Source organism: Bactrocera oleae, chromosome 6 (assembly GCF_042242935.1).
Source record: "Bactrocera oleae isolate idBacOlea1 chromosome 6, idBacOlea1, whole genome shotgun sequence".
Taxonomy (NCBI): Eukaryota; Metazoa; Arthropoda; class Insecta; order Diptera; family Tephritidae; genus Bactrocera; species Bactrocera oleae.
The window spans coordinates 66,404,827-66,432,387 of NC_091540.1; the positions used below are offsets into that span (position 1 = coordinate 66,404,827).

Sequence of the window (27,561 nt, forward strand, 5' to 3'; positions counted from 1 at the left end):
GTCAAATAAAAGAGTTTTCCACAAAATTAACTCGTTTTAATTGTTCAGTTTGCATATCTCAAAAATTGAGAGACTAGTTCGGGTATATACAGACAGACGATCATGGCTAAATCGACTCAAGTTGTCTAGTTCTTGCTTTGGTGGTAAGGTTCCGGTTGTATGTCGAAATCACTGAGCTCGACATGCTGATCATTTATACATATTTATACATTTTTTTTATAGGGTGTTACAAACTTCTTTGCAAACTTAAAATACTCTCTTTAAGGTATAAAAATCAGATAACGTGAGTCGTTCTGTCAAGGGTTAAGGGTTGATTATGGCAAGAGTATATTGTTATTCTTTCCAACATTATCTAAATCCTTTTGTTTACTCTTAACATAATGCTATGCTTTTATTTTTATTAGTATTGAGAGCTGTGAGAGTTATGACCCCTTGAAGGGCTTATGTTGTATGAAAGTCTTGCACTCAAAATATGACCTTTCTTATCAGGCGCTCAAACGAAAGTACTCTCATTGGAGAATTAAAGAGATTAATAATTATTTTTAAATCTATCACAAATCACCGAAGATGATAGCTGAGGAAGTGTTAGATATATTGTTCAAATATCTGTTGTATTGTTATTGTCTTACACATAATTAGTTAAAAGTACAAAAAATTAGTTATTTCTTTATTAAAAATTATTTTAATGTTGTATGTTTATCTTATCAAATTGTAAGCATTATTAAGAGTAAGTGTAATTTATATATATTTTCTCTTCATTTAACTCTTAACAAATGGTAACAAATGACATTGTGAGCGCAACGGAGCAAGGTTAGGGTTGGCGCGAAAGGGGTGGTTTATACTATATCCACAAACACATGCCTCCATACATACAAGCGCTGGGATCGATCTCATCGTGGAGCGTAGCCACAGCGGTATCCGAATAACTGCGACGTCGACTGTTTATAAATGTATGTATATACTCGTATGCATACATTTTGAGCATTATTCAATCGTGTGTGTATTTTTATAGCAGAAGTCAGCGATAAGATTTGCTTGACATGCGCAATTGCAACTTTAGGTGCTTTATTTAGTACGTAACTATATACATATGTGCATGAATATGTACGTCATTTTGTTACGTTGCTTTGCTGGGCGTAAATTTAAGTAAGCGAAATTATATAAGAATTAATTTATTTTTTATATTTTACAGATCTTATTTGAGATGTAATTATTTGAGGTAATTGCTTAGGCCATCTCACTCCAATGGAACTATGGACTTTTTACGGACTTAAATCACTCTAATCCACAAAAAAAAATTTTTTATAGTATTTTCGTACCGTTATACAATTGGTGAATATATATACATGTATGTTTGTATGTAAGCATATTTATGTATGTATGCATGTATTACTTTTGAAATGTGTATGTACATACATACCATATCTATGATCAAAATTTGATCATGAAGTAATATGGTGGAATTACATATTTGTTATAGATATTAATATAATAGATACATTAGAATTAGTGTGAGAAAAAATGTATGGAATTTAGTATTATGTATTCACCTAAGAGGTTATTATTCACTTGTATAGTATTTCAAAAAATCTTATCTTTATTTGTACATACTTGTATTGACATATATGTGTATCGAATATACATACATACATACATATGTATGTATGTATATTAAAGAATATACTTCAAAATTTCGAAGTTGATCCGGCAAACAGTTTCGGAGATGTGAGCGTATTTGTAAAATATTTTTAGCTTAGCGTGATCGGCTCCCAAAACTTCAAACGCATTTTTCTCGAAATGTTGTTTCCAAAGTCGGTGAGAAAAACTTCTCCGAAACGGCTAGACTGATCGACTTGAAATTTTCATGTGTTCTTCTTAGATATATTTGTCATTACCTGATTGATGGTAATCATAATTTTAAGCGAGAAAATCTTGCCCACCGCCAGACACCTTTTTCGGAAGTCTTACTTTAGATCGGCTACAGGATCAAGGGAATGCAACATTTTTCAAAATCAATCATCGATTATTAAAGTACATTGAATTCTCTAAATGTATAATATTTTTTCTTACTTTAACAAATAAAATGCTACTTCAAAAAAACAATTACTAAAAACGCATTTTTTCTATATTGCAAGTGGATATATCCCTTTAAACCGCCTTTACTATATACTTAGAATTGAATTAAAAACCAGATCTGTACTGTGAATTCTCAAATATTTATAGCGAACGTGTTTAATAACTCAAGAAAATTGTTTGTGGAATGATTGTGGTCACCTAATCGGTACAGCTTATCTATGGCTTTGTTCCTTATCATTTCGATTGCTTTTCACTCGAAGCGCTGGTGAGATGGTGTCAATGCTGCTGTATTAATGGTGTGTAGATCCTGTGCAAAAAACAATGTATCTAGATATGTACATTTCCTTATATGCAAATGTAATTTATAATATTATCATAAGAATCAGAGCCATGTTTTATATCCACAGCTTATGACTTTGTTGCTACTGTTGTTATACGTGTTATTTTGGGTGGGACTTTCTTTTTTTTTAAATAAAGGGAAAATATCAGACAGCATACATTTATATACATATGTACTATGATCCAACTACCGCATTATGTACTCCGATAATTAAAAAACCAGCGATCGCGAATTGACTTCTGAACTATTGTACATTTGTAAGTATGTTTGTATGTTATATAGCAAGGTTTTCAATGTACTAATACTATATACAGACATCGCCAATAATATTTGTAGATATACATATGTACTTATGTATGTATGTATAGGTATACATATGTATTTATGCGGTTTGCAGGGCTAATGGATTCCATTGATCTTATTTGATAAACAATCGATCGACTTTGTCTACGAGTTACTTTATATAAAGTGAATTTACAGGTTAGTTTTCTATAAATTAAAGACAAATTTATGGCTCGATAATCTTTATTATATGAAATTAATCTTTTAATCTCTTTTTAACTATATATTTGAAATATAGTTTGATAATTTTAAATGTATTAATGCATATATGGTACACGGAGGCAGAACAAAAAATTGATAATACAAAATATAATTGCAACAACACATGTTAAACAACTAATAGATAGCTCTATATGTTTGTTTGTGTTATAAGTATATGCGCCTACTCGTTAATAGAAGTCAAACGCCGGCGCTCTTTCCAACCAAAAGCAAACCGAAAGCAGCGCTAATTTCATAAATTTCACAATAACCACAGAAGCACATGAGCGGCCAGTAGCTTGGGCTGTTCAGAACGGTGATGGCTATGAAGAGCGCGACGGTGAGAAATGTGCTGCAGATGCGCACGAAAGCAAAATTTCCAAATCTCAAACGAAAGCGAAATTAAACACACGGAGCAAATGAAAAAAGCAAACAGCAAGCACCCAAAGTCATGCTGAATAAACTTCAAGAACACACTGGTACGTAAGCACATATATTTGTATGCGTATGTGTATGTATGTGAAATAAATCGCCAGCAGCGATAAACGCTGTAATGCCACGCAAAGAGCAAGCGCAAAGAGACGACCAACGCGGTTATTGTACGGCAAATGCTCTCGGGCTCTCCGCATGGCCTGGCACAATCACATGCGTATGTGTGTTGGTTAAAACACTAGAACGATAGCTAGCAACGACGACGACGACTCAGCGGCGCTGACTCGACTCGACTCGTTGACGTACTTATGTATTGGTTGGCTGACAGGCTGACTGGTTATTTGGTTTGCTGGTTGCTTCCGCTTCTAGACAAACGCAAAGTTCTAGTTGGGACACCGCGCTCTGTCAATCTGGTTGAAAATTTTCTATATCGTACGTTTACTACGAGTTGTGTGCGTTCGCAAAGAGCAACAGAACAACGAACGCCCGTCCGCCCATCACCAGACAGCACAGCACAGCCGAAAACAAAGCAAAACACAGCAGTTTGTGGAAACGTCTACGAAGCAAATACACACGTTTTAGACTACGTACGTATATACATATGTGTGTATGTTTGTGGGCATACGCAGCGTAGAAGGGAGGAAAGCACATTTAGAATCGCTTTTTAAGTGCATTGTGTTTTGTCATATCGGTTTGGATTTGGAAGATAGAAGTGCATATATTCATAAATTCGCAGCATATTAAGCAAGTGCATTGACGTGTGTTTACATGTATGTGTATATACATATATGCATGTGTAAGTGTGTGTGCGTGCATGCAATGGAAGAAAGAAAAATAAACTGAATTTGTATATTACAGAAGTGTGGCGACCAATTGTGAATGCAATTGCACGACAAAGCGAAACAACAACATCAACAACAACAACAACAATATCAGCTGCAGCAGCACCAGCCGTCGCACCAACCAAAACGATAACGTTGCAAAGGTACACACGGTGTAATAGTACAATCAGCCACGACGACGTCTACAACGGTGTCAGCCGCTACGGCGTTCGCATCGGATACGCCGAAGCAACAACAACATTCGCGACGTCGTCGTCGAACAGTCGAACCGCCGTTATTCAGCGCCATCACCACGGCCACGACTACGACTAGTCGTGTCGGCCGACGCGTGCGCTTGCCCGTGCATCTCGCCACATCGGTGACGTCGAGCGCAGCTATAAGGGCGGCCACGGTGTCATCCACGCTGGGTCCGAAGAAATTGCGAAGTTTGAGAAATTTGTTGTCGCGCGGCAAGCGAAAACCCCTCCGTGTGCGCAGCACCAGCGGCGGTGGTAGCGCTCAACAACAACAACAGCAGCGACCACAACAACAACAAATTGTTGCTGAGCAGCAGCACCGGCATAGTCATAATAATATCAATGGGCATAACACCCAGAATAGCATTGACAGCAATTGTAAAAGCAATAACAATAACAACAACAACAACAACACAAACACAGCTCAACACAACGACAGCGCGATGAAAGTGAAGGAGCACGAAAAGGTGGCCGATAAGCATGCGATTGCAGCCGAGGAGTTGGATGACAGCGACGATGACGCTAATGAAGATGGCACCGATGCGTATAAGTCCGAGAATGTAAGTGGTTAAAGCGCTTAATATTAACTTTATGTCTGATTTTTTAAAGTCCACATTGATACATTGACATCCGCGAAGTACGGAATCTTATTCTGATTTAGTTTCATTAAGATATCTGTTTTGTTGTTCGAAATAGGCATACAAAAGAGTACGAGTCTCAGAGTATTAGTTACACAGGAAAGCAGGCGGTAATATAGACGATCTTTCCCACGACAATCGGGTGAATGTAACTGGACCGGGCGAAATAGAACCAAGCACTGTCTACTCTGAAGCATTCATCAAATTTATTTTGGGAATGTTTTCTGCCCTACATCAACAACAACGGATGCGATATTATCTAATTTAGGGGTTAGGCGATGCTATTAGCCGATTTCGCGGTTTTAATTTAAAACAGTTTTTACCTCATATTAGGAATGTCACAAGCCTCAGGAGTGGTGAAATTTAAAAAAGCGCCATAAGGGCATTACGCCCGGTAGTTATCCGATTTTTACGATTTTGGCACCAGGCCGAAAATTCATTTTTCATCTTTAGATCGTCGAAATAACAGTCTTAGGCCGCATAAAATCCGAGTCCGATAGCATTGAACCGGCTATTGTGGGAATTGTGGTCACATGACTCTTAACACTCTCCCTCTATGGTTCGACTCAGCGAAACAGCACGTTTCCTGGGCCTCCCCCGTTAGATGACTTTAATGACAATTAACTTACTCCTTGCTACCAAAACAGGATCTGGATAGCAGCAACAACATTAATTTTCAGCAACTGGGTTCAGACAGCTTAAGTAGCTTATGAGATATATATGTACGCATATTTAATTTAACATTACTTTAGCCAACCTTCAAAACAATGTAAAACCAAGAAGTCCAAAATTAATAGAAAGTAAAAGTAGTGGATCGGGTTCATAGTGATTATATATGTATATATACAAATATACATATATTTATAGACGGTTATTTTTTTCACCTCTCATTTAGATGATTCGCGGAAGAAATTAAATCTACGGCATTAAATGAGGCGTGTCAGCCAAAAGTCTTTGAATGCATTTAATGAATGACGAAATGTACTTGCACACATACTCTTATACCATATATGCATATATACTCATGATCATGCCACCAGGCTCTTATATACATACACATATGTATATATAATATTACACTTTTTTTCCACTGCAGTCACTTTTCACGAATGACTAATTCTTCACACATACTCACTTATGCACTTTTCTCTCTTTGACTTTACAGAACCCCCCAGCAGCGTTGGCACAGCCATTCCACGAGAAAATGCTCTACGACACACGAATACGTCGAAAAAATGTATTGGCGCTCAACGAAAAAGTGGCCGCAATACGCGAGTACGAAAAGTCGCCGGTGTATAAACGTATCGGACGCATGTTTCACTGCAGCCCCGACCAGATCAAGCGCATAGTACAGCAGAAAGACAGCATACTCGAGGCTTGGGAGCAGCGTACGCGTCGCTGTCACGACGCAAAAACGCTCGAAATGAAAGTGGTGCGCGTCTCGATGCTGGGCAAAGCGGTCTTCGATTGGCTACGCCGCATGATTTACTACCAGGACATACAAATAACGGATGGACTCATACAGAAGACGGCGTTGCAATTTAAAAGCGCAATGGGTCTGCAGAATTTCTTTCCACATCAGGATTGGTGTGATAAATTTCGACAGACATACAAAATCCATACGACCGACAGTAAACTCCTGAATATTGGCTACACACAAGGCTATTCCGTGCAAATAAAGGATGTCATGAAGGATGTGCTCAACGAGTGCACACCGGATGCAGGCAGCAAGACGCAGTCGCTCGATGACGTAGGCGACGACGATGATGTGGAAGAGATTAAGGAGGAGTGTGATAATACGGAAAATACAAAAGCGCAAGATGGCAATGCTGAACAGGAAGCAAAGCGTAGACGACTGAAGTCAGGCGGCAATGCTCCGAGCACTAAAAGCAATGCTGCAGGCAACATGCCACAACCAACTGGTAGCACGCTCAATGCAACTGGCAATCCAATTGTGAAACGCATAAATATCACAAACCCCAACGGAAATATGACGAATAATCAATTAGCCGCCAATTTACAAAAGAAGAACACGCCGTCACCAGTCATGCACAACCTTGCAACACCACAATTGACACCATTCCGTCAACTGGTCGCATTGCCATTACAAGGCAATGTCGCAGGTATGCCACAGAAGGTGCTGGTGGCCACACCCATAACGCCGGCTGGTCAGATGCCTGGCGCCAAACCAATGACCATGACAATCATACCGCTGGCGACTATTGCACAATCGCAGAGCATGCAAGCGGCTTCGACCACAGCTGCGGCAACTGTAACAGCTACAGCAACTGCCACACCAACTACACTGACTGCCGCACTGGCAACAGCAACCGCAACTGCTGCCACACCGGCGTCGGATGCCGAGAAATCAAATGTGCCACCACCGATGCTGGATATTAAGAAAGAAATCAAGCAGGAGCCGGTTGAAATCAAACAAGAATATATTTCAGACGCTGAGGAAGACGAGCAAACGGAGCAGGAGCAAACGGAGTCTAATGAGGTTGCTATGAAAACAAACACTGCGTCGCAAGAGAATGCCATTAACAATAATATTACAACATTTACACCAGAAGGTGATACATCCTCTAGCGGCAGTATGGATGTTGAGGAGCGCGTCAGCGCGCCAGAAACAGCCGATGATGAAAATATAGCTTTAGCCAATTTACGGCGACTCATACAGACGCAAGGTAAACTTGTTGCAACTTCAACAGCATCAGCAACCGTCGTACGTCCTATTGCCGCGTCGGCTGTGCCACCTTTGGCACCAAAACCTACAATATTACCCGCGACATTAAACCCCAGCACATCGGGCACGACTGAACGTCAGAGCTTGCCAACATCGACGACTGCCATTACTTGCATACCCGCCGCCAATATATCCGCTATGAGCAGAGCCCTATGCTTTACACCGCCCTTGCCGCCTTTGACAAAAGCACCGGATGCCGTTATAAATCGCTTGGCGAATAAACGCAAGCACGCGACAAACAATATGCACATGCTACCGCCCATCAAATCCTGTTCGGAGGCTCGTAAATATCTGAAACTTTTGGAAGATTTCGCGCTGGTTAAGGAGAACTTTAGACTGATCGGTTTGATCACGCGTGCCGATGAAGTTCTGCGAGAGCTTGACGGTGACGACGACGTGGATGTGGATTGAGTTGTTATTTATAAACTAATTATGAGTGTATTATAATATGTATACAAATACTTCTAATTTATAATTAATACATACATCCATACACAGATGTTGTATATTCATGCGTAGAATTTAAGAGTATAGCTTTTTCTATGAATACCAAAGCCGGTAATTGTTACCATAGTTTGTAAGCTAAGTGAGAAAAACTTATGTACATACATACTTGTGTGAGTATGTACGAGTATTTACGAGTATGTATGTACCCTATTTACAAAGCCATTCTTTTCATAAATAGCGGTTTATATAAACACATATTTCTAAGTAGAAGAGCACTAGGGACACATTTATGTATATAGTTACTATATTACATACATACACATGTATTGGAATTACACATTTTGGTTTTTATTTGTTTTTTATTGAAATATTTTATTTTTCAAATGAGTTTTAATACTTTATTTAATTTTTTTTTTCACAAGAAGTAAATACATATGTTTGTATGTATACAATGAAATAATATTATTGCAAATGTGTACATACACACACATGTATGTATGTACGTAGGTGCTTATATCTTTTAGAGAAGCTACTGATTCAATTAAAAATTTAATAAAAATGAATTTGAAAAAAAAATCTTGTATTGCATTTAGTAGAATATCAGAAAATAAGTGTAGACAAACCGAATCGATCCATTTTTTTCCCCTAGATTATCACGAACACAAATATTTGAGCGACACAAAACGAAGGTCGTAAAGTCATCGAAAACTTGGCTCATGCGAGTCGACCATCCACCTCTGTTGATGACGGTAACATCGAAAAAGTTAAAAAAAAAAAAACAGTGCTTGAAAATAGTCGTGTTGGCTTTGGAGAGTTAGCAGAGAAGCTCAATTTTACTTATAGATGGATTATGGATTTGGGTATGAGGCGTGCCCTTGCAAAAACGATGCCGAGTAGAGATCGCAAAAGAGATGCTTGACAACGTAGCTGGGGAGCCCACATTCATCAAACGCTTCATTAGTTGTAACGAGACGTGGGTCCACGACAGTCTAGCGAATGGCGCTCCAAAAGAACCGAAATCGAAAAAAAAAAAATTTCACCTAGCGTGGACATTTTTGTATTGGCTCAAAAGTCTATTTTGAAAGCGATAATAAATATTTGTATTAAGATACGTAAAAACAGTTTTTTTTTAGTTTGGGTAAAATTTGATCAGATGGTATCTTAGTTGCTATAAGAGGTCAAAATCGGATCTTCAAAAAAAAAAATTTATATTTCAAAAATACTGATCCGACTTTGATCATCTACAGTGTAATACATTAAGCGTTTTATCCTCAGCTACTTCTCAGCTGTTTTCAATAGTGACAGTTTTATAGTTCTTATAAGGGCATATTAAAAATTGTAATACGAGAAGTTCAAGTTATGGTAATATTAAAATAATTACTCATCTCGACTTTGTTGAAAGCAAAACTAGGCAGAAAATATTATAACTCAATGAAATTAGGGTTTACAATTCAACTCCACTTCAGTTGAAAGCTTCCAATTGGGCATTATTAATAACAACTCAACCTGTCACTAAATTATAGTTGTGTTGTCATCGTCGTAGAGTTAAGTTGTTTTAAAATTGAGTTGTTTCAATTCTAATTCAACTGTGTCGAATTGTAAGCCTTAATATGGGTATAAATGTACTGGTATATGAGATCTCTTTTTGTCTTATCAGGCGTTTAAAGCTTATCATAAGTCAACTGGAGGCTCAAAGTTTTAAGTATTGTCTTTTTTTTGTTTTTATAAACTTATTTTTCTTCGTTTCTCTCTTTTAAGGAATTACACTAAAAAATTGATACTGACAGTTCACTCGCATTGGCTTTTCATTTATATTAAAAGGTCCTAAGAACCGCATTTCGATAGAGCCTATGTATAGGTATATAAGGTGTGCAAGTCACCATCCGACTTATAAGGTTTTGATTAGCATGACGAGCTGAGTCGATTTAGCCATGACGGTCTGTCTGCTTGTATTACGCGAACTAATTCCTTGTTTTTTTGAGATATCGATCTGAAATTTTGCACACGCCCTTTTCTCTCCCAGAAGCTGCTCATTCGTCGGAACCGCCGATTTTGAACCACTACAGCATATAGCTGTCAAACCAAGTGTATGAAAAACTTTTTTATTTGACAAGATATGTTCACGAAATTAAGCACGGGTTATTGTCCAAGGCAATGGTAAAATCTTCAAATTTTTTCTACAGATCGGTTTACTACAGCATTTAGCTGCGGTACAAACAGATCGACCAAAATCAAGATAAAGATGACTTTATATTCTTTTATGCTATAAGATAAGCAACTGTGAAGGGTGTTACAGTGTTGGTGCAGCCGAAGATAACGTTTTTTCTTGTTTTTCAATAAAATATGCATCCATTTAAACTTTTTACTTACGGAGGCATACTTATGTACCTAAGTATTAGTGCGACTAATGCCTGCCTGCTGAGGTCTGATAAGCAGAAAATATAGCTCTAAAATCTATTACCTAAACAAACGTCCATTCCACCTCTATATGCTATATATGAGAGGTACATATGTACATATGTATGTAAGAGCATAAATAGGAAATCGTGTGCATATTATCAACATCTTCTTTTAGCGTTGACCTGAGCACCAATGCGCATGTCTGCCCACTGAGTTAAAGCGTCTGTCAGCGTTGGCTAGTTCATATGCCTATTTACATACAAACTATATATGAATAGTAAATTGTTTCATAGACATAGTATGTAAATATATACACATGAGTATATACACGATAATGCGCACATTCACTTTCCACGCTCTGCATCACGGAGAGCCTGAGAAAACGCGCTCTCATCACTGAAATTGGCCTCTCATCGTGGCAGTTAATGTGACTGCATTGTATTATCGCAAAAAAAAACTGGCAATTATATTTAGAATAAGCATGCAAACACGCCAAGTGGCGACCCAACTTTTGTGAGTCAATAAATTTTGTATTTGTATTTACTTATTACCGTTGTTACTGTGGACACAATTGTGTCCAGAGCGGCAAAATGTAAAAGTTTGTAAATTCATGAATCAGTTATCAGCGATCCGTAGAAATTATGAGATTGCCGCGCGCTACAAATTACGCTCTGACAAAGAGACCGAAATGCGCCGACAAAACGCAAATAAGAGAGTTTCGTGGCGCTTCACAACGAAAAAATACAAAACGCTTGTATGTACATATAGAAAACATTAAATTTATTCAGCTATGCTTAACCTTATACAAATTATATAATATTTCGATTAATTGTGGGGCATTTTATTTATATTACTCTTGTGTATTAACTTCTTATGCATCACTTAATGCACGGAATATCTACATAGAGAGCCTCAAACTAACATATTTACACACTCTCGTATTCATAAACGTACATACATACATACATATTTTTTTAAATAATTTTTTTTTATTTTTCAGAAAGCTTTAATTACGAATTAAATATTCGCTTTTGTGCAGTACTGCGTTTAGCGCCCTTCTCGAAGACGCGCGCCAATTGCATCAACAAATTTATGGCCTGAAAATCCTCTTGCTGCGCCGCGAAGTCCTCTAAAGGGCACAAATTGCGCAACGCTTCCGCATAAGTGGTCATAACATCGGTTTTTATACGCTTGCTATTTGATTCGCCACAATTTGTTGTTGTATTTGGTGTTGTTGTAGCTGAATGCTTGCGTTTGACGCCAACACCACCACCACCACCCGCTGTCGTGGCGCTTGTGCTCGTACCACTTGTCAATGGCGATAGCAATGGCGGACTGCGGCTACGACTGCGACTGCGTCGCTCCTGCTTAATCTGCACTTCGGCTAACAAAGCTGGTTCCGCTGTTATTTCTGTGGGCGCTGCAGCCTCGTGGCTTACGGTAGTACGTGGTAAATCGTATGTTTCTGTTTCCATAGTGTCAGCGTAATTGTTGTTGGCGCCTGCTGGCTCAAAACCATTGAAGCCTTCATCTTCATTGTCTGGTGTGTCTAAATAAGTGCCGGAAAAATCGTCAATTTCATTCACCACAGGCACGTTATCGAATTGCTCAGCGAACATCGATTCGGATGCGTTGTCATCGAAACTACCTTCAACACCACCACCAACGCCAGCGTCATCACTACTGGCCGACTCATTATCCGCATCCTCTGTATCGTAGAGTTGCGAGGTCTCCTTCTTTGACAGCGGTTTGGGCACTTTACCTATCATCGACTGCGCCTTCGAAATCATACGTGTACAATATTCAATCAAATCCTTGTTATCAAGCGAACGAGGCGGTACACCGCATATTATTAGCGCGTCCAAATTTTGCCACTCTACATTGTAGACCTTCTTGAAATCGGCCAACCATGCCTTATTCGGATGAAACTGTTGGATTTGCAGGATGTCACGTAGTTTGAGTGCACGCTGTCGCAAAGTTTCATCGTTGAGCGTCGCGCTGCGATGGTAGTAGGCGCGTCGCACAAACTCGTATGTGATATTGCCGAGAAAGTTGATTTTTTTGTTGCGCGCAAATTGCGGCGTATCCTTGTGCGTCACAATCTGACATTCGCCATAATAGCGCAATATGTCGTCGCGATTAGCGATGACGTTGCGTACTTGCTCCCAACTGCACTTGAAGATGGAAGCCACACGCTGGTATACCGGCTTCTCTTGGTACAAGCGTATGGCCAGTACGCGCTCTTCCAGATTGAGCACCTTGCGCGGCTTGTTCTTCATTGTGGCGCGTTCACGTTCATAGCGTGTGGGCTGGAAGATGGAATGTAAGCAGATAAAAATTATTGGATATGAGTTAAATATTTAGTATATGGTGATATGTATATACATATGTATGCAAGTATGTGTGTGTGATTAAATTGTATGAAGTTATGCTTTAAATGAAAAGTTTCTAGTGGCAAAGTTCCAAAGTCTTCCAAAAATATTGAAAAAAAATGGAAAAATAAAATGTTTATGCTCATCTAAGTATATAACTTTTTTCAAAACCAAATAATTTTGAGTTATGCCATTTACAGAAAATATTCGCTGTTAGTAATTTAATTTGATTTTTTTTGGAAAAAAAAACTCTATATATATTGATATGAAAACTATATGTATATAATTTACCAGTGTCTCAGTGTCTCTAAGAGGTTAGTTCAGTCAAGGACTTTCAAAAAATAGATTCCTTTTGGTTTGGCCTTAAATGTACATTTAGCGTTCTAGCATCGGTAAACTAATAAAAAGGATATTCTTTGAAATCGGACGTCGTTAGCACTCGGAGACGATCGCACGTATCCGCTGGAAATTTTGACTATAATTTCACATTTATATTATATCGTAAGCTTCGTACTTAGTTTTTTTTTGGGCTATTATTGCACCAACTTTTTTTTATATAACAAATTTTTTGGTAAAAATTTAAAGTTTTTTTTACAAGTCAGCCATTTTGTGAAAAATTTATTGTACTAGCAATTTTTATGTAGATTAAGATCCTGTTTTTTATTTTGTTTCAAATAGCACACATTCCTAGTATCATAAACGCTCGTAGCGACCCTTTTAAAAATGAAGACTGAACGGACATTTTGTATGAAAGTGTCAATATAAAATTTTATACGCGTAAATGCAAAATATTAAAGCATGAAAAAGAGAAATTCGATTATTTTTTCCTCACTCCCAGAATAAAGAGACGTTTTTTCAACGCTCTAGGCTGGTCTAACCCCTTAAATTACTATGTATTCCATTTGACCGGCATTTTAGCAAGCCACCAGTTTACTCGTAAAATGCATTATTCAATATTTAGTTTGTAAATATGCACCAGTTATAATAGTTAGTTAACTTTTTATGAAATCTTACAGTGTATTGATTATGGAAGGCCTGTTTTGTTTGCTTAGAGGGCAGCGATTTCCGTGTGCCCTTACTCAGTAACTTTCTGACAGGCATTTGTTCCTCAATTAATTTGTCAATATTATAACTTTTATTCTGTCTTTCCTTTAGAAAATATGTTCTTACAGCTGGTGATTCCTCCATCTACAACAAAAAATTAAAAATATAATGAAAACAATGCTAATGAAACAAAAGATATCAATGTAAAGAGAAGTATGCAAATGCGCATAAATACCGTATATATATAAGTTGGTTGATAATTATTATAATATTTACATATGACTAAAATTTTGTTTCATACATATATAAATCGGCAATAATTTCACTCAAGCTTTCTCACTTTTTGCACTTTACGAATGATATCCAGACGTTGACAATCACGATTTGCACGACGTTGACGATTTTTTTCTTCCACAATGATCATTATTAATACCATATGTTTTATGATCTCTTAAAAAATGTCGTACTACTTTATAACTTCTATTAATGCGCTGAGATATTTCGCGAAAAGATTTCACTTCACCATCGAATAATGTTGTTTTTTTCGTTCATCTTCGATCATGTCTGTGCCACGTGACATTTTGAAAAGAAATTAATAAATATGTATGTCTGATCTCTTAGAACACACATGCCGAATATTTAGTGTTTTTAAGCGAGTGCCAAATACAAATCACTCGGTATAAATTCCCTCCGTTGGAAAGTGTCTTCCCCTCCACAGCTTTGGTTCGCAAGCATATGGTTGTTTCGGTGTTTTACTAACTATACTACCAATTACACAATTTTAGACCCTAACGACCGCCCGTAATTTCTCTCTATCACTTCAGACTGCTTATGTACATATGTATGTATTTATGAACTTATGTAGATATATATCCATAATAATTGACTACCTATAGATTCAAAACAAAAACCTCTTCAAGCAACTACATTCACTTTATGCTAAAGCGTTTAAATAAAATTACGAATGATTGAGAATAATAAATACCGGCTCCGTGCACTTACATTTTTCATATCACCTTCCAAAAATGTGAACCCACAGGCAGAAGGGCAGATCCGCAATTGTACTTCTTCCGAACTCCAACACTCTGGCTAGAGCTCGTCTGTCTTTAAAAGAACAAAATCGAAATGAAATCAAATAAAGCCGACACAACAACAACAGCAATAATAAAAACAACGCAAAAGTGCTCTCGCTACCTCCACCACTTTTCAAAGTGGAAATTTATTACGAGTGCACAAACATACGCACATACATATGGGTGTTTACCGTCTGGCGAAGGCAAAAGCAAATGCAAAGTCACAAACACGCGCGATAATAAAAAATAAAAATGCAAAGCAAGTATTCGGTAAACGCACAACAATAACAACAACCACAGCTAAAAGTTAAAACCGGCAAACTGTTGCAAAACCAGACCAAACACGTGAAATTTACAAGGAACCCGACGCGCGACTGAGTGTCATACACCAGAAAACAGACCGAACAAGCTCCATAACGCGAAACTCGTAGCACATAGATGTGTGGCGTCGTCACCGAAGAGCGGCACCAACACGTAAAGCAAGACCAGTGAAGTGTATAACGAAAGAGACAGCTGAGTGAGTCCAAGCCTCGGGTACAGAGCTCGACCGGGCGCAACAGCCAAGCGAACGACCGAACAAGCGTGCAAAAATACAAAATTATGGACGTAATCACAACACAGAATTGCACTATATATCGAATAAGTTACGCAGCTGCTGCGTGAGATGAGGTCTCGTAGCCGTGTCTCTGGGCAACACCAGATATGCGGTCCCAATGCAAGCTTTGTCGGAACAATGTAAATGTGTCCACATCAACACACATATGTGCATAAGTATATATGTATGAGCAGGCATTGTTTTGCTGCAGCATATGTATGTATATACATATGTACATGCATGTGTGTAATTGCATATTCGGTATTTACATATCATAAGTCTAAGCATGGGGTCTTCCCAGTTCAGATAGCAGCACCTGTGTTATATGAGGTTGCGCAAATGTAGCGAATGCTTTGCTATAATTGAAAAGCTCACTCGCTGTTCTGGCTATTTGTTGTGAGTTGCATTATGATAGCTTGATCCCGTTAATAATTACCTCATATCTCTCTTTTAAGGGTTCCGTCTTAGTCACTTTTGTTTGTTGTTTTTATGACGGCGTCGAATGTTTGAAAAGTCCGCAATGTATTAATAAACAAACCTCGGTGGACTTGCATTAGCAGGGTGGGCAAACAGGTAACCTTGGCTCTCAACTCTCTTTTCTATACACGGCTCTGCTATGCTCCCTACGAGTATATATGTATGTTTGTACAATACATGCATATAGAAAAACTGCGCTGCTTCCGCAAGCAGAGCTTTTCAAGAAGAACTCTCACTTCAAATTTTGTTTGCTTTGTTTTTGAATTGAAGTGCTTAAAATATGCTAAATAAGCTGCTGAAGGCCACAAAGATCATAACTCTTTTTAATTTAAAATATTTGCATCAGTTGTTGCATTAATTAACTCTGTCGTTTCCCTGTCCTGTCATTCGACAAATGCGATTGTCAAGGTTATTCAACGGTAAGCGCAGCGAAGTACTGGCAGAAGGGTACAAAGTTTGGTTATTAAATAATTAAAGTGAAATATAATTATGTATAAAACACACTTGTATACATATAAAAATGAAAATGATAAGATATATGTCATATTTGAAGATCTCAGCTACACTCTACTTACCCAGGGGAGAATTAGGTTGCGAAACCGGAGACTATTTTGTGTATTTACGCCTAGATGGTAGCAAATAATTATAATAAGGCAAATAGTTTTATTGTACATCGATAATCAAATTATATACTATGTATTTTTTAAGTTCAAGATCACTTAAAATACTTAAATAGATCAGAGTGGATAAAAACCTGTTTTATGCTTGCTTAAAATTAATTTTTTTTAGCAAACTTCTATATATGTACTTAGTTTCGATCTAAATTCAAAACATAACTACCAATGAAAAGGTTCGAAAATCATAAAAATCTGTGAAAGCAAGCCCTTGCTTCCGTAAAGGTCCGTCAGTTTCTATAAGTAGAAATATGAAAACATACGAATGTAGATGCTTAGAGTATTTTCCTTGTTCCATCATTTAAAACATGATTCAATTAATTAAATTGAATCATGATTTGCGATACATTTTTATTTCATATTATTTTACAGAAACATATTTTCAGTACTACACACATTTCTAAACAAACAACAAACATGTGCACATTAGTTCAGCGCAGCAACGCATTGCTGCCGACGCTCATCAAAATAAACAGAGAAAAGAAAACGGAAAATCAAAATGAAAGAGAGGGAGAGCGGTTGAAAAAAATGATGCTTGACTCAGTTGATGTCGAGCAATCAAGCCGACCGGACAAGCCAAATAGTGTGATTGAAGTTGCGTTTCGCTGCCGTTATCGGTGATTCACGGTGTTTTGACATTGTTGCATTGCTGTTTACATATAAATACAATTCCGCTTCAAGCAAAAAAATGGCGAATGCCCGCCCGCATGCACACACAATTGATAAGCGCTCTTTCTGGACAGAGTTTTTTGCGCTATATGAGAGTTTGCCAGCGTTGTGGGACCTCAGTAACCCGCTATATAAGGATCGGCAGAGTAAAACACACGGCTATGAAATGTTGGTGATGAAAATGCGCGAAATTGATCCGCATGCATGTCGGGAAGATGTTTTGCGCAAAATCAACATATTTCGTACCAATTATCGACGTGAATGCACACGCATCAAAGCGAGTAATCAAATGGGCAAACGGTATAATACCTCACTCTGGTACTTTCACATGCTCGACTTTTTGCGGAGCCAAGAGTTTCGCAAAGAGCGGAAACGTGTGCCGAATAGTGATAAGAAAATTTTGGTAAGATTTTAAAATATCTATAAATATGTAATTTGTATATATTTTTTGGTTTACAAAATTATTTGTGTGTTTATTTGTCATTTACTCTTTGCAGCGGCGAATGGTGAGAACACAATCGGACATTGAGAAAGTAAGATCACAGCTTTTGGAATCGCCACACACATCACAAGACAGCTCCAGCGAATACAAAGTTCAGCTTAACAAATATGAATATGCATCTGATAATGGTAACGAAACAGAGGAGCATTTAGAGGCGGTTCAGTATTTAGACGAGAATTCGTTTCAGCAGCAATTTCAGAATCATTTTCGTTCACTTACATTTCCCAACCAAAAGCAACATCATATAATATCATCACCAAATGATGAAGAAATCAAAATGGTTAGAGATGCAGACACTGAAGACTATCATGAAATCATTAACATTGATGATTCATCGCATACTGTCGATGATATGTTAGATGTAAAAACTGTCGAAGACTGTAGTAAGAATCTAACGGCTGAATCTATAGCATCTACACCACCAGAACTGTCAGAGCAACTCATAACAACTAGACAAATCAGAAAAACACCATTAACAGGTATAATTAAGGAAGAGGCGAGAGGACGTGCGGAGCAGTCATATCGAGCAGGTCTTGCTATTAGTGAATCTACAGAGATATTAGCAAAATCGTGGGCAATACAGTATGAAGAAATGTCCCAGGAGCAAAGAATTTATGCACGCAAAGCGATAGCTGAAATACTTTTTGAAGGTTGCCTTGGAAACTTAGGACGTCAACGAAATGTTAAAACACATGCTAATGCTACGGAGCCTGTAGTTTCAACACAATACGAAAAGGATGAGATTATGGAGGATAATGAAGAAGTTACAGAGCATATACCGGAAGAAACACTATTGCACATGGATGATGGCAATCCCACTTACGTATATGCAGTCGGTAGTGAACAAATGCAGTTACACGAATACATGCATTGACTTGTATATAAAGGAAAGGCCAAAAGTGAATTATCTGTCTGAGTTTAAACAAATTGCTACCGCTATATATTCTGAAAACACGTCAATCTCCATCAATCAATCAGTGAATTTCCTCTGTCATTTTCACATGACTGCGATGACAGACGTTTCTTCTTCTATCGTTTCGTCTAGACGTGTTTAATTGGCTTAAGTAATAGGTTAGATGTGTTTTTTGTCTCATTTGTTACTAGTGTTAATTTTTATAACATGTAAATATGTTTAAAAATAAAATGAAATATTTTACCTTTGGTATAAGTTGACCAGAAATATTAAATTATTTGCAGTTATCATATGAAATATAAATTGCTATTAGCTTTTAGAAATAAAAGTGATATTTCCAGTCATGGAAACTAGCTGTGTTTAATAGGTCTTAATTACGACATCACAGATATGTTCACCGGCTTTGTTTACAAGCACTAACAGAGAACGTTTATTATTATACTGATTAAATCAGCTGCTGCGCTGAACGTTTATTTGTTTACATCCAGTAAAACTATTAATTAAATTGTTACAACTAGTAAAATCCTCAATAATATAATATAATTACTATTTACCTTTTATAATAATATTTTTAAGTTCTTAATTTTTGTTAGACGAAACACACAGACATGCCTTTAGACAAGGATCCAAAAATATTGTCTCTGATACAAGCAGTACGAACGAATAAAGTCTTGTATGATATTCGGCATGAAAACTATTTGGATGCCGACCATACAAACAGAATTTGGAAAGGTGTGGCGCTGCAAAGTGGTTATGACAATGGTAATATATTTTACTTAACAACAATCTATACTCAATATATGTTTTCACTAATACCTGTAAATAATTTTAGTTGCAGAGGCGAAAAAAGTTTGGAAAGATCTGAATACTCATTTTATGACATGCTATCGCAATAAATTTATACAAAATGGTAATGAAAGTGGAGCTAAATCATATTCAAATTATTGGGAATACAATAGTGAAATGCATTTTATAGTGCCATATATAGTGATGAATAAAGTAATAGAAGAGAACGTTTTGAACACAAGTGAAAGTAAACAAGCAGAAAAAGGTAGTATTCCTGCAATAACTATATCGTCAATAAGAGCATCTGCTGAGACACAAACACCTTTGGAGAACATACGTATGGATATACCGGACATTAGTGAGGAAAACATGACACAAAATGAATTATGCTTGCGTAGTTATTTTGATGCAATATTCCGCGCAACGTGTACATTACCATTAAAATGGCAAAATAAAGTTAAGCGGGACATGTTACAATCGCTAAACTCGGCAGAGATTTTAGCTGACGCAGATAGAAGGTCGTTGCTCAGGGCGAAACAGGAGAAGAGTTTAATAAACAACCACTAAGATTTTTAAGTTATGTGGCAAATATGGATCTACATTTTTGTTGTGAGTGCCTCATCAGTTCTACACGACAAAACAAAAAACAATTAACAGCTGTGTTAAATAGATATTTTGATTATTACAAAACGGGAAAAATTTGTGAAATATTTTGCTCGTGTGAAAAGTTGTTCGTATTAGATTTGACATAATCAGCTGTTTACTGACGTCAGGCTAGCAAATGTTAATGAATCCTTATGTGTGGGTATTGTTGTATTTTTTCGCTACGTCAAAGAATGTGTAATTTTAACAAAAGTAATCAATTTATTTAAACAAATATAATATTACAACAAAATACTATATATTGTAGTAAATTTAAAAATAACTGATATAAAAATGAAATGTGCAGTTGCAAATTGTCGCAGCGATAATCACTCAAAAGCCTCCAATTGTAGCTTCTACATTTTCCCTTCAAGTATGGAATTGGCAAAAAAGTGGGTGGAATTTTGTCGGCGAGAAGACTACTTTAATCCAAAAACTAGTTTTATATGCATGAAGCACTTCACTCGTGACGACTTTGGGAACAATCTTCAATTCGAAATGGGTATAGTATAGAAACATATTTATTTATTTAAAGTGAAATTTTTTATTACTGCGTTAAATTTTTTCGTCCATCAGTCGCATGTCACATTACAGCTCTCTATATTTACATACACATAAGTGTATGTAAGTATTTGTCATTTCGGTAGTGGTTATCTCGAGCAAGTTCTGGTAATAGTAAATTTGTGTTTTTGTAGTATTACAGTCATCTCACCATTTACTCCCTCTAGGGCGTTCTAGAACGTTTCGACTCTCATGACTGCTTAATTTTTCACGTGTAAATTCTTCAAGGCAATAACAAGTTTTGTTTTCCTAAAATAATAGCGTCTGGTTCCGATCTTATGGTCTTCTCGATTGTTTTCCTCTTTTTTTATCACGTCTATCCTTTCCCCTTATCCCTTTGAACTATTTTTGTGACTTCATTGCATAGATAGTAAATATTTGCAATGCTTTTCCTGCCATAGCTCTTTTGACGGATTTACCGGTTTTTTTAACTTAGTCAGAGAAGTTTGTTTTGCTGCATCACATTTCAAGCTCCTTAATTTTTATGTTCGGTTTGTAAAAATAGTAGCAGTATCTCTGCGGTTCTTCGTATATGCTGCATTTACTCGTTTGAAAATTTTGCCTTTTGGATTCCAAATGTTACTTTTTAGAGAGCTATAAAATGATTGGGAACATATGTCATTAGGTACGTTCAACCCCATGTCAAAAACTTTTCATATCATTTTGATGATTGGCAACGACAACACCGAAACGAAAACGAAAAGGTGAACAGCTGTTAGACCAAAACAGAAAGGCAATGTTTGATAAATATGAGTGTAGCGTTAGGGAACGAGGTAAGGATGAAAAACGATAACTGTTTTCCAGTAAATACGAGCAAGTAGAGCAAATAGTTATCAATCACTTTGACAAATGTTGTAAGTCATTATTTATCCATATCCGTCTGTCTGTATATACCATTTCTGGTAGCATCCATATTCTCAGCCTTCGCTTGTAAATGGTGTTTCTTTATTTCATCCGGATGAACATAAGTACAGCTAGTGATTACAACAAACCGATAAACCAGGAAAATACTGGTGTGGAAATATTCGTGGATGAATTAGTTTTACGCCGTAGGAGACAGAATGCTGAAAGAGCTCGTGCTTATAGAAAAAGGAAAAAGGATCTTGGTAATGCAATTTCTGTAGTTTTATAACTTATATACGGATCATTTAATATATTTAAAATTATTTAGCTAGTGGACTGATAACACATGAAATGCTGATTTATAAAAAGTTTATCGATCAAAGCGGTGAGCCTTTTTCAAAAAAAATTCTACATAAAATGCAACTAAATGCGGAACGATGCCGTAGGTATCGTGAAAAATGCAAGCGGCTAAAATTGAGAGTCAGTATTGATCAAGACACTAGAGACCTTGATACGAACGCGAGTCGAGGTACAAGCACAAGTCTAAACTTAGTTTTTTATAGTACTATAATTTATATTCGCTTCTTTTATTAAATTTAAATTTATTTAGTTAGTAGCATGGTAACGGAGGTTACGCCAAGTACTAGTAGCGGTTCAGTAACGAGTTCTGGACATAATAAGTCTATCGTTCAAAGCAGTGAGCTTGTACCTGAAAATTCTGTTGCAGAAGAAATTGTAAGTAAGATGCAACTAAATGCGGAAAGATGTCGTAGGTATCGTCAAAAGTGCAAGCAGCTATATTCGGGCGCTAGTTGTAATCAAAACGACACTAGAGACAGTGATTCAAGTACGAATCGAGGTACAAAAGAAAGTTGAAAAAAAAGTACCTTGTAGTAAAAGTGAAACTTTTTAGCCATTGTCTCAAATTTTCTTGTCCATCTGTTGCATATCGCATTACAGCTTTTTATATTTACATACAACGAAAATTCCAAGCGCAAAAACAACAAAAACATCTAGTCAAACTCTTCTCCCCTCTTTAGTCGTCGCCGCCAACAAACTGTTTTTTCCCGATGACAAGTCTGCTGAGATATGATATTTATATGTATTTCTATTGGAATCAGCATCATCATCTCTTTGTATAGATATAGAAACAACGAATTAAACAAAAAAAGTGTACACTTAATTAATGCATTTTGGTTCGAAATCATGGCTATTATTATTTTTTATTTTTCAGAGTGAAATAAAAATGCATAGTTCTTGTCAACTATTATCATTGCTCTTACTAATTATGAAGTTAAGATTAAAGACGTGATTTTAACAACCTAAACCGAATAATTTTTCCACAAAATTTCAATTGAATGTCTACAATCTGTAAAAAGTTTCACTTTCATCCACAGCCACATTCTCTTGTTTTTAAAATTATATTTAATTGTGCCATTTAAATGTTATAGGTTACGCCAAGAATCGATTGTTGAAGCGTGGTGTTGTACCTTCAATTTATGAATACTCTTCTGAAGGATCGGAGATGAAAACGACGAGCGACCAGCATGCTACACACAGAACCGAATGGTCAGAGGTAAGGATGTAAAACGATAACTGCTTCGGTCCAGTAAATACGAGCAAGTAGAGCAAATAGTTATCAATCACGTTGACAAATGTTGTAAATCATTATTTGTCCATATCCGTTTGTCTGTATATACGCGAACTGGTCCACAGTTATTGAGATATCGATCTGCATTTTTTTCTGGTATGGAAAACATTTTTATTTAACAAGACATCTTCACAAAATTCGGCATGGATTATTATCTAAGGCAACAGTACATTTTCCGAACAACTTGTTTAGATCGGATAACTTTAGCATATAGCTGTCATACAAACTGAACGATAAAAATTAATTAATTGTATGTAAATTTTTTTTATTTGCCGATATACCTTTACGAAGTTTGGCATGGATTATGTATTTAAGACAACCCTTCAATTTTCGAAAAAATTTTTAGATCAGAGAACTATTGTATTCATATTCATACAAACTGACCGATCAAATTCATATTCTTGTTTGGAATTTTTTTGTTTTTATTATTATGGCTTCGGTGGAACCGTAGCTAACTTGTTTTCTTGTTGTAATTGATGTTAACTTTACACAGTAACAAAATCTTACTTTTCATGTATGAACTCGATGACTTTTTTTTTAATCAAATTTAGATGGCATTAGAATTTCCAATATTTCTTTTTAATTCAATGGAACAATATATTCAGAAGAAAATAATGATGAACAATGTACTAACACTATTTTTTTTCACTAATCTTGTTTTTCTCTTTTAAATAGCTTTACGTAAAAGAAAATTTGAAAATAATAAATTTAGTGAAGACCAATCCGTTGGTATACACAAGTCCATCGATGGAAGTACGACATGAAATGTGGGAACAAATTGACGTGGCATGTGGATTTAACAAACGTGAGTTAAAATTGTAATTATTTATATATAATAATTAATTAATTAAGGAATTTCAAAAATATATTCTTACATTCCAGCCCAATCCAAAAAACGTTGGGAGCGACTGCTGAGCGATTTTTATCTACACATACTTAATGTGTCCAAGAAAACTCAACCAAACGACGGATTACCAACACCTAATAAGGGAAACATCAAATTTCATGACTATTATTATTTCAAAGATATGCTTTTCATGATGCCCTATATCAAAAGCATTGTAGGCGATGCTAAATTAAAAGCGATACAGGAAGAAATAAAAAAGGAAGATAATACGCGAGTAAACAAAAATAGGGACGTAACGTTGGAGACGATTGACATCAGTGAAGATATTGAGATACCTTCCACTTCCAAAACGCTTACAGTTACGTCCCGCAAAACAGCTCACAAGGATTACGTAACCATTAAAGATATTGATGAAACCCCTATAGAAATAAAAGTTGATAACAATGTTTACAAAATTGAAATGAGTACTTCAGAATGCTTAGAATCTCCAGATTATGATAATCTAATCAAACAGAATACGTTAATAACTGAACGCACTAATACACAGCAAACCTGTTCAACTAATACTGCTAAAACTAATTTAACGACGACGGGCGTTATGACGGATCGTAAACCGGCGACACCTTATGAAAACTTATTACCGGAAGAAAAGAGTTTGAAAGCATTTTTTGACGCAATGTTAGGCGCAACACAACGGTTACCTGAATTCCACCAGCGTCGCATTAAAGGTGATTTGATGAAAGCTTTACGTCATCAAGGTGTCGATATAACGGAATAGTATACTATAATAGTGTATATATAATAAATATTAATATTACCCTTTTTTCTTGTCTAATTTTTTGATTTGCATTCTTAAATTATAAAATATTTAATATTTGTGTAACAAATCGACTTTCAAAAACTATTTTCGAATTAATTGTATTGAAACCAGTTATTAATAAGTATTCTTAAGGACGAGATGTAATCAGAATGGTGCAATTCTGACCGAATTGTTACCGTAATTTTAATTTAAAAAAAAAATCCAGCATTATATTTTCAGTAATTGCAATCATGAAAGTTATAACAGGAATCGTAATTAAAACAACATGATAATTCGTACTACATTATTTAGTCAAAATGATCAAAACGCTCTTAAAAATGAATTCTTCAAAAAATAATTTACAAGTTTTTCATTTTGTAAATACATACATATGTATATTATATATTGAATATTTTGATGCAATGGTGCAATGGCACAGCACGTCCATTATAACGGGTGGTTTTTCGACGTGTAGTTTTCAATGAGACAATACTTTTTTTTTGGAATTGGTCTTTTTGACAGCTGTTACTTCATTTATAGCCAATGTGGTTTGCCATTTTATAATACAGAGACTTACTCCGGACATTGCGCGCCGAAGACGCTATTGCTGCTGTAGAGCAGAGTATCGAAGAAGACCCGAAAGTTTCCATCCGCCATTGCGCGCAACAATTGGAGCTGTGCTCATCCACTTTATGTAAGATTTTGCCGAAGGCGTTAGTGTGCTCTATGGGCAGAGGAAATCATTGGTCCATATTTCTTCAAAAATGAAGCTGGTCATAATGTTACAGTCAATGGGGAACGCTATAAAGCCATAATTAATGACTTTAGCGCCTGAATTGGAGGATCTTGATGTGATTATCGACGTTAGATGTCCTCGACGACAACCAAACTATCACTTATCATCCAATCGGGGACTAGATAACTGTTACAATAACAACAACATCAATTTATTGAAGGAAACTTCTGGTGAGCGCATCGTGGGCTTGTAGGGTGGCCTCCAAGATCGTGCGATATAATACCACTGTACTATTTTTTGCTGAGTTATGAGAATTTGTATGTTTCTAGTTATGTCTATATTAGAAATATGCCAAAAACGGAAAAATCAAGTTTTTCAAAACGCGAAGGTAAACAACAGCCTTAAGACAATCTTTTTTAAAGATTTTCAGATTTTATCATTTGGCTTTTCTCCAAATGTTGTATGTGCATATCCAGCAAGATCATAGCCGACTAAGTATGTCACCTCTATAGAGTTCTCAAAGACTATTTCTTTCGCAGAAACCACCTTTGCAGTCATCTGCTTGCAGCGGAAACTTCGTTCTGGATACAATAGGATACAGTGCTTGTAAACTCCCACATCTACAGAATCGACTTCGACATATCAAGTCTATGTGCTGTATGCATCGAGGACTCGCATGATTGTAACCACCTCTTTTCATGCTCTATGACACAACGTCATCTAACACTATTTCCCAAAGGTCCGATCCCGTCGAAACAACATGTGATGATTTTGAAGACAATTAACTGGCACCTTGCTACCAAACAGGGTCTGGATTATTTCTGTTGGGTCTTGAGAAACGTTACAACAACAACTATTGCGATTTTCTTGCTGTAATAGGAGAAATCACTTTTGAAGTAATTTGAATAAGTTAATAGTCCTTCCGGGATAAAAATCCGGGTACGTTCCGGTTACGTAAACCCGACTGTCGTGGGAACGGAACAACTATTTCTCGAACGCTTTTATTGGTTTGCTGGGTACCACGTTTAACACCTCAAAAACCTAGTAACACGTAAAGCGACCTAGTTACTATTTAATTTCATCAACAAGACTACCATTCCAGGTTGTGTATAGATATAAGTTTTTATACGCCTATACCATCTCTCCTCCAAGCCCTTATGGTGGTAAGTGGTAAGCATTTCCGTGATTTTAACTTTCTTGGAGACGGAATTTCAGCGCAGAATCGTACTAGGTTTTTACCATTGTATTTGCAAATATTAAGGGAGGTTACGTTTTTCATGACGCACCAAACCAAAAAAACAAAAAAAAATACTAATAACTTTCTTCGTAGAAGAATGATTGCCAGCAGCAGTGGCATTTGGCTTGAGTTTTCTTTCCATTAAGCGCCACCTGCTCACTACAATTTGAAATTATTGCTCCAAAAAAACTGAAATGTGCGACATGTTACGAAGACGAAGCACGTTGAAAAATTGTATGTATGTATGTGTGTATGTGTGTTTCGGACATGTTATTAGATTTACTTTATTGATGTAGCAGCATATTGTGGCAGCAATGACCATCGCATGTTGCAAGTGGCTCTTTAAATTCCACAACCGGCAGATGTTCAATCAGCTAGTTTGCTAGTAACTAACATAACAACAGCAACAAAAACAAAATCAAGTACGTAGATAGTCGAACATC

The 27,561-nt window shown here is 36.6% G+C and overlaps 4 protein-coding genes and 1 long non-coding RNA gene across 18 annotated transcripts; 3 read left to right on the plus strand and 2 right to left on the minus strand.

Annotated features, from left to right (window-relative positions):
- Positions 1-3,067: 3,067 nt before the first annotated feature.
- Positions 3,068-8,873, plus strand: ebd1 (earthbound 1). 2 transcript variants are annotated; one of them, XM_070111029.1, is made up of 3 exons: positions 3,068-4,184; positions 4,247-5,026; positions 6,270-8,873. In XM_070111029.1, the coding sequence occupies exons 2-3, from the start codon at positions 4,910-4,912 to the stop codon at positions 8,259-8,261; spliced, it is 2,109 nt and encodes a 702-aa protein (XP_069967130.1). In that variant the 5' UTR covers positions 3,068-4,184; positions 4,247-4,909; the 3' UTR covers positions 8,262-8,873. The 2 variants fall into 2 exon arrangements, with proteins under 2 accessions (XP_069967130.1, XP_069967131.1); XM_070111030.1 differs by having other exon boundaries at positions 4,250-5,026.
- Positions 8,874-11,516: 2,643 nt separating this feature from the next.
- LOC106627341 (uncharacterized) lies at positions 11,517-16,232 on the minus strand. 8 transcript variants are annotated; one of them, XM_036364459.2, is made up of 4 exons: positions 16,218-16,232; positions 15,116-15,217; positions 14,084-14,257; positions 11,517-13,006 (listed from the first exon to the last, which is right to left on the minus strand). In XM_036364459.2, the coding sequence occupies exons 2-4, from the start codon at positions 15,122-15,124 to the stop codon at positions 11,708-11,710; spliced, it is 1,482 nt and encodes a 493-aa protein (XP_036220352.2). In that variant the 5' UTR covers positions 15,125-15,217; positions 16,218-16,232; the 3' UTR covers positions 11,517-11,707. The 8 variants fall into 8 exon arrangements, with proteins under 8 accessions (XP_036220352.2, XP_036220355.2, XP_036220347.2 ...); XM_036364462.2 differs by lacking the exon at positions 16,218-16,232 and adding an exon at positions 15,378-15,857 and having other exon boundaries at positions 15,116-15,213; XM_036364454.2 differs by lacking the exon at positions 16,218-16,232 and adding an exon at positions 15,378-15,857.
- A 1,189-nt stretch (positions 16,233-17,421) lies between these two features.
- LOC106627403 (uncharacterized) lies at positions 17,422-20,697 on the plus strand. Its single transcript, XM_014247496.3, has 4 exons — positions 17,422-18,004; positions 18,099-19,174; positions 19,610-19,778; positions 19,849-20,697. The coding sequence occupies exons 1-2, from the start codon at positions 17,621-17,623 to the stop codon at positions 18,975-18,977; spliced, it is 1,263 nt and encodes a 420-aa protein (XP_014102971.2). The 5' UTR covers positions 17,422-17,620; the 3' UTR covers positions 18,978-19,174; positions 19,610-19,778; positions 19,849-20,697.
- A 121-nt stretch (positions 20,698-20,818) lies between these two features.
- On the minus strand, positions 20,819-21,115 carry LOC138857653 (uncharacterized). The gene is made up of 2 exons (XR_011396842.1): positions 20,996-21,115; positions 20,819-20,930 (listed from the first exon to the last, which is right to left on the minus strand). It is a non-coding gene; the product is annotated as an uncharacterized lncRNA (long non-coding RNA).
- A 567-nt stretch (positions 21,116-21,682) lies between these two features.
- LOC106627465 (uncharacterized) lies at positions 21,683-25,503 on the plus strand. 6 transcript variants are annotated; one of them, XM_014247597.3, is made up of 7 exons: positions 21,683-21,778; positions 21,912-22,111; positions 22,177-22,377; positions 22,459-22,707; positions 23,300-23,424; positions 24,175-24,304; positions 24,382-25,503. In XM_014247597.3, exons 2-7 carry the CDS (start codon positions 21,940-21,942, stop codon positions 25,122-25,124), a joined length of 1,620 nt encoding a protein of 539 aa, XP_014103072.2. In that variant the 5' UTR covers positions 21,683-21,778; positions 21,912-21,939; the 3' UTR covers positions 25,125-25,503. The 6 variants fall into 6 exon arrangements, with proteins under 6 accessions (XP_014103072.2, XP_069967134.1, XP_036220314.2 ...); XM_070111033.1 differs by having other exon boundaries at positions 21,715-21,859; positions 21,927-22,111; XM_036364421.2 differs by having other exon boundaries at positions 21,732-21,778; positions 21,980-22,111.
- The last annotated feature ends 2,058 nt before the right edge of the window (positions 25,504-27,561 follow it).

Coding starts and splice junctions, on each gene's coding strand:
- ebd1 (XM_070111029.1), top strand. CDS start 4,910: ATGAAAGTGAAGGAGCACGAAAAGGTGGCCGATAAGCATGCGATTGCA. Junction 5,027..6,269: donor ATGCGTATAAGTCCGAGAAT/GTAAGTGGTTAA, acceptor TTGACTTTACAG/AACCCCCCAGCAGCGTTGGC.
- LOC106627341 (XM_014247433.3), bottom strand. CDS start 14,549: ATGGTATTAATAATGATCATTGTGGAAGAAAAAAATCGTCAACGTCGT. Junction 14,258..14,453: donor TCATTCGTAAAGTGCAAAAA/GTGAGAAAGCTT, acceptor TTTTTGTTGTAG/ATGGAGGAATCACCAGCTGT. Junction 13,007..14,083: donor CCTTCCATAATCAATACACT/GTAAGATTTCAT, acceptor TCCATCTTCCAG/CCCACACGCTATGAACGTGA.
- LOC106627403 (XM_014247496.3), top strand. CDS start 17,621: ATGGCGAATGCCCGCCCGCATGCACACACAATTGATAAGCGCTCTTTC. Junction 18,005..18,098: donor ATAGTGATAAGAAAATTTTG/GTAAGATTTTAA, acceptor TACTCTTTGCAG/CGGCGAATGGTGAGAACACA.
- LOC106627465 (XM_014247597.3), top strand. CDS start 21,940: ATGGTGTTTCTTTATTTCATCCGGATGAACATAAGTACAGCTAGTGAT. Junction 23,425..24,174: donor ACAGAACCGAATGGTCAGAG/GTAAGGATGTAA, acceptor TCTTTTAAATAG/CTTTACGTAAAAGAAAATTT. Junction 24,305..24,381: donor GGCATGTGGATTTAACAAAC/GTGAGTTAAAAT, acceptor CTTACATTCCAG/CCCAATCCAAAAAACGTTGG.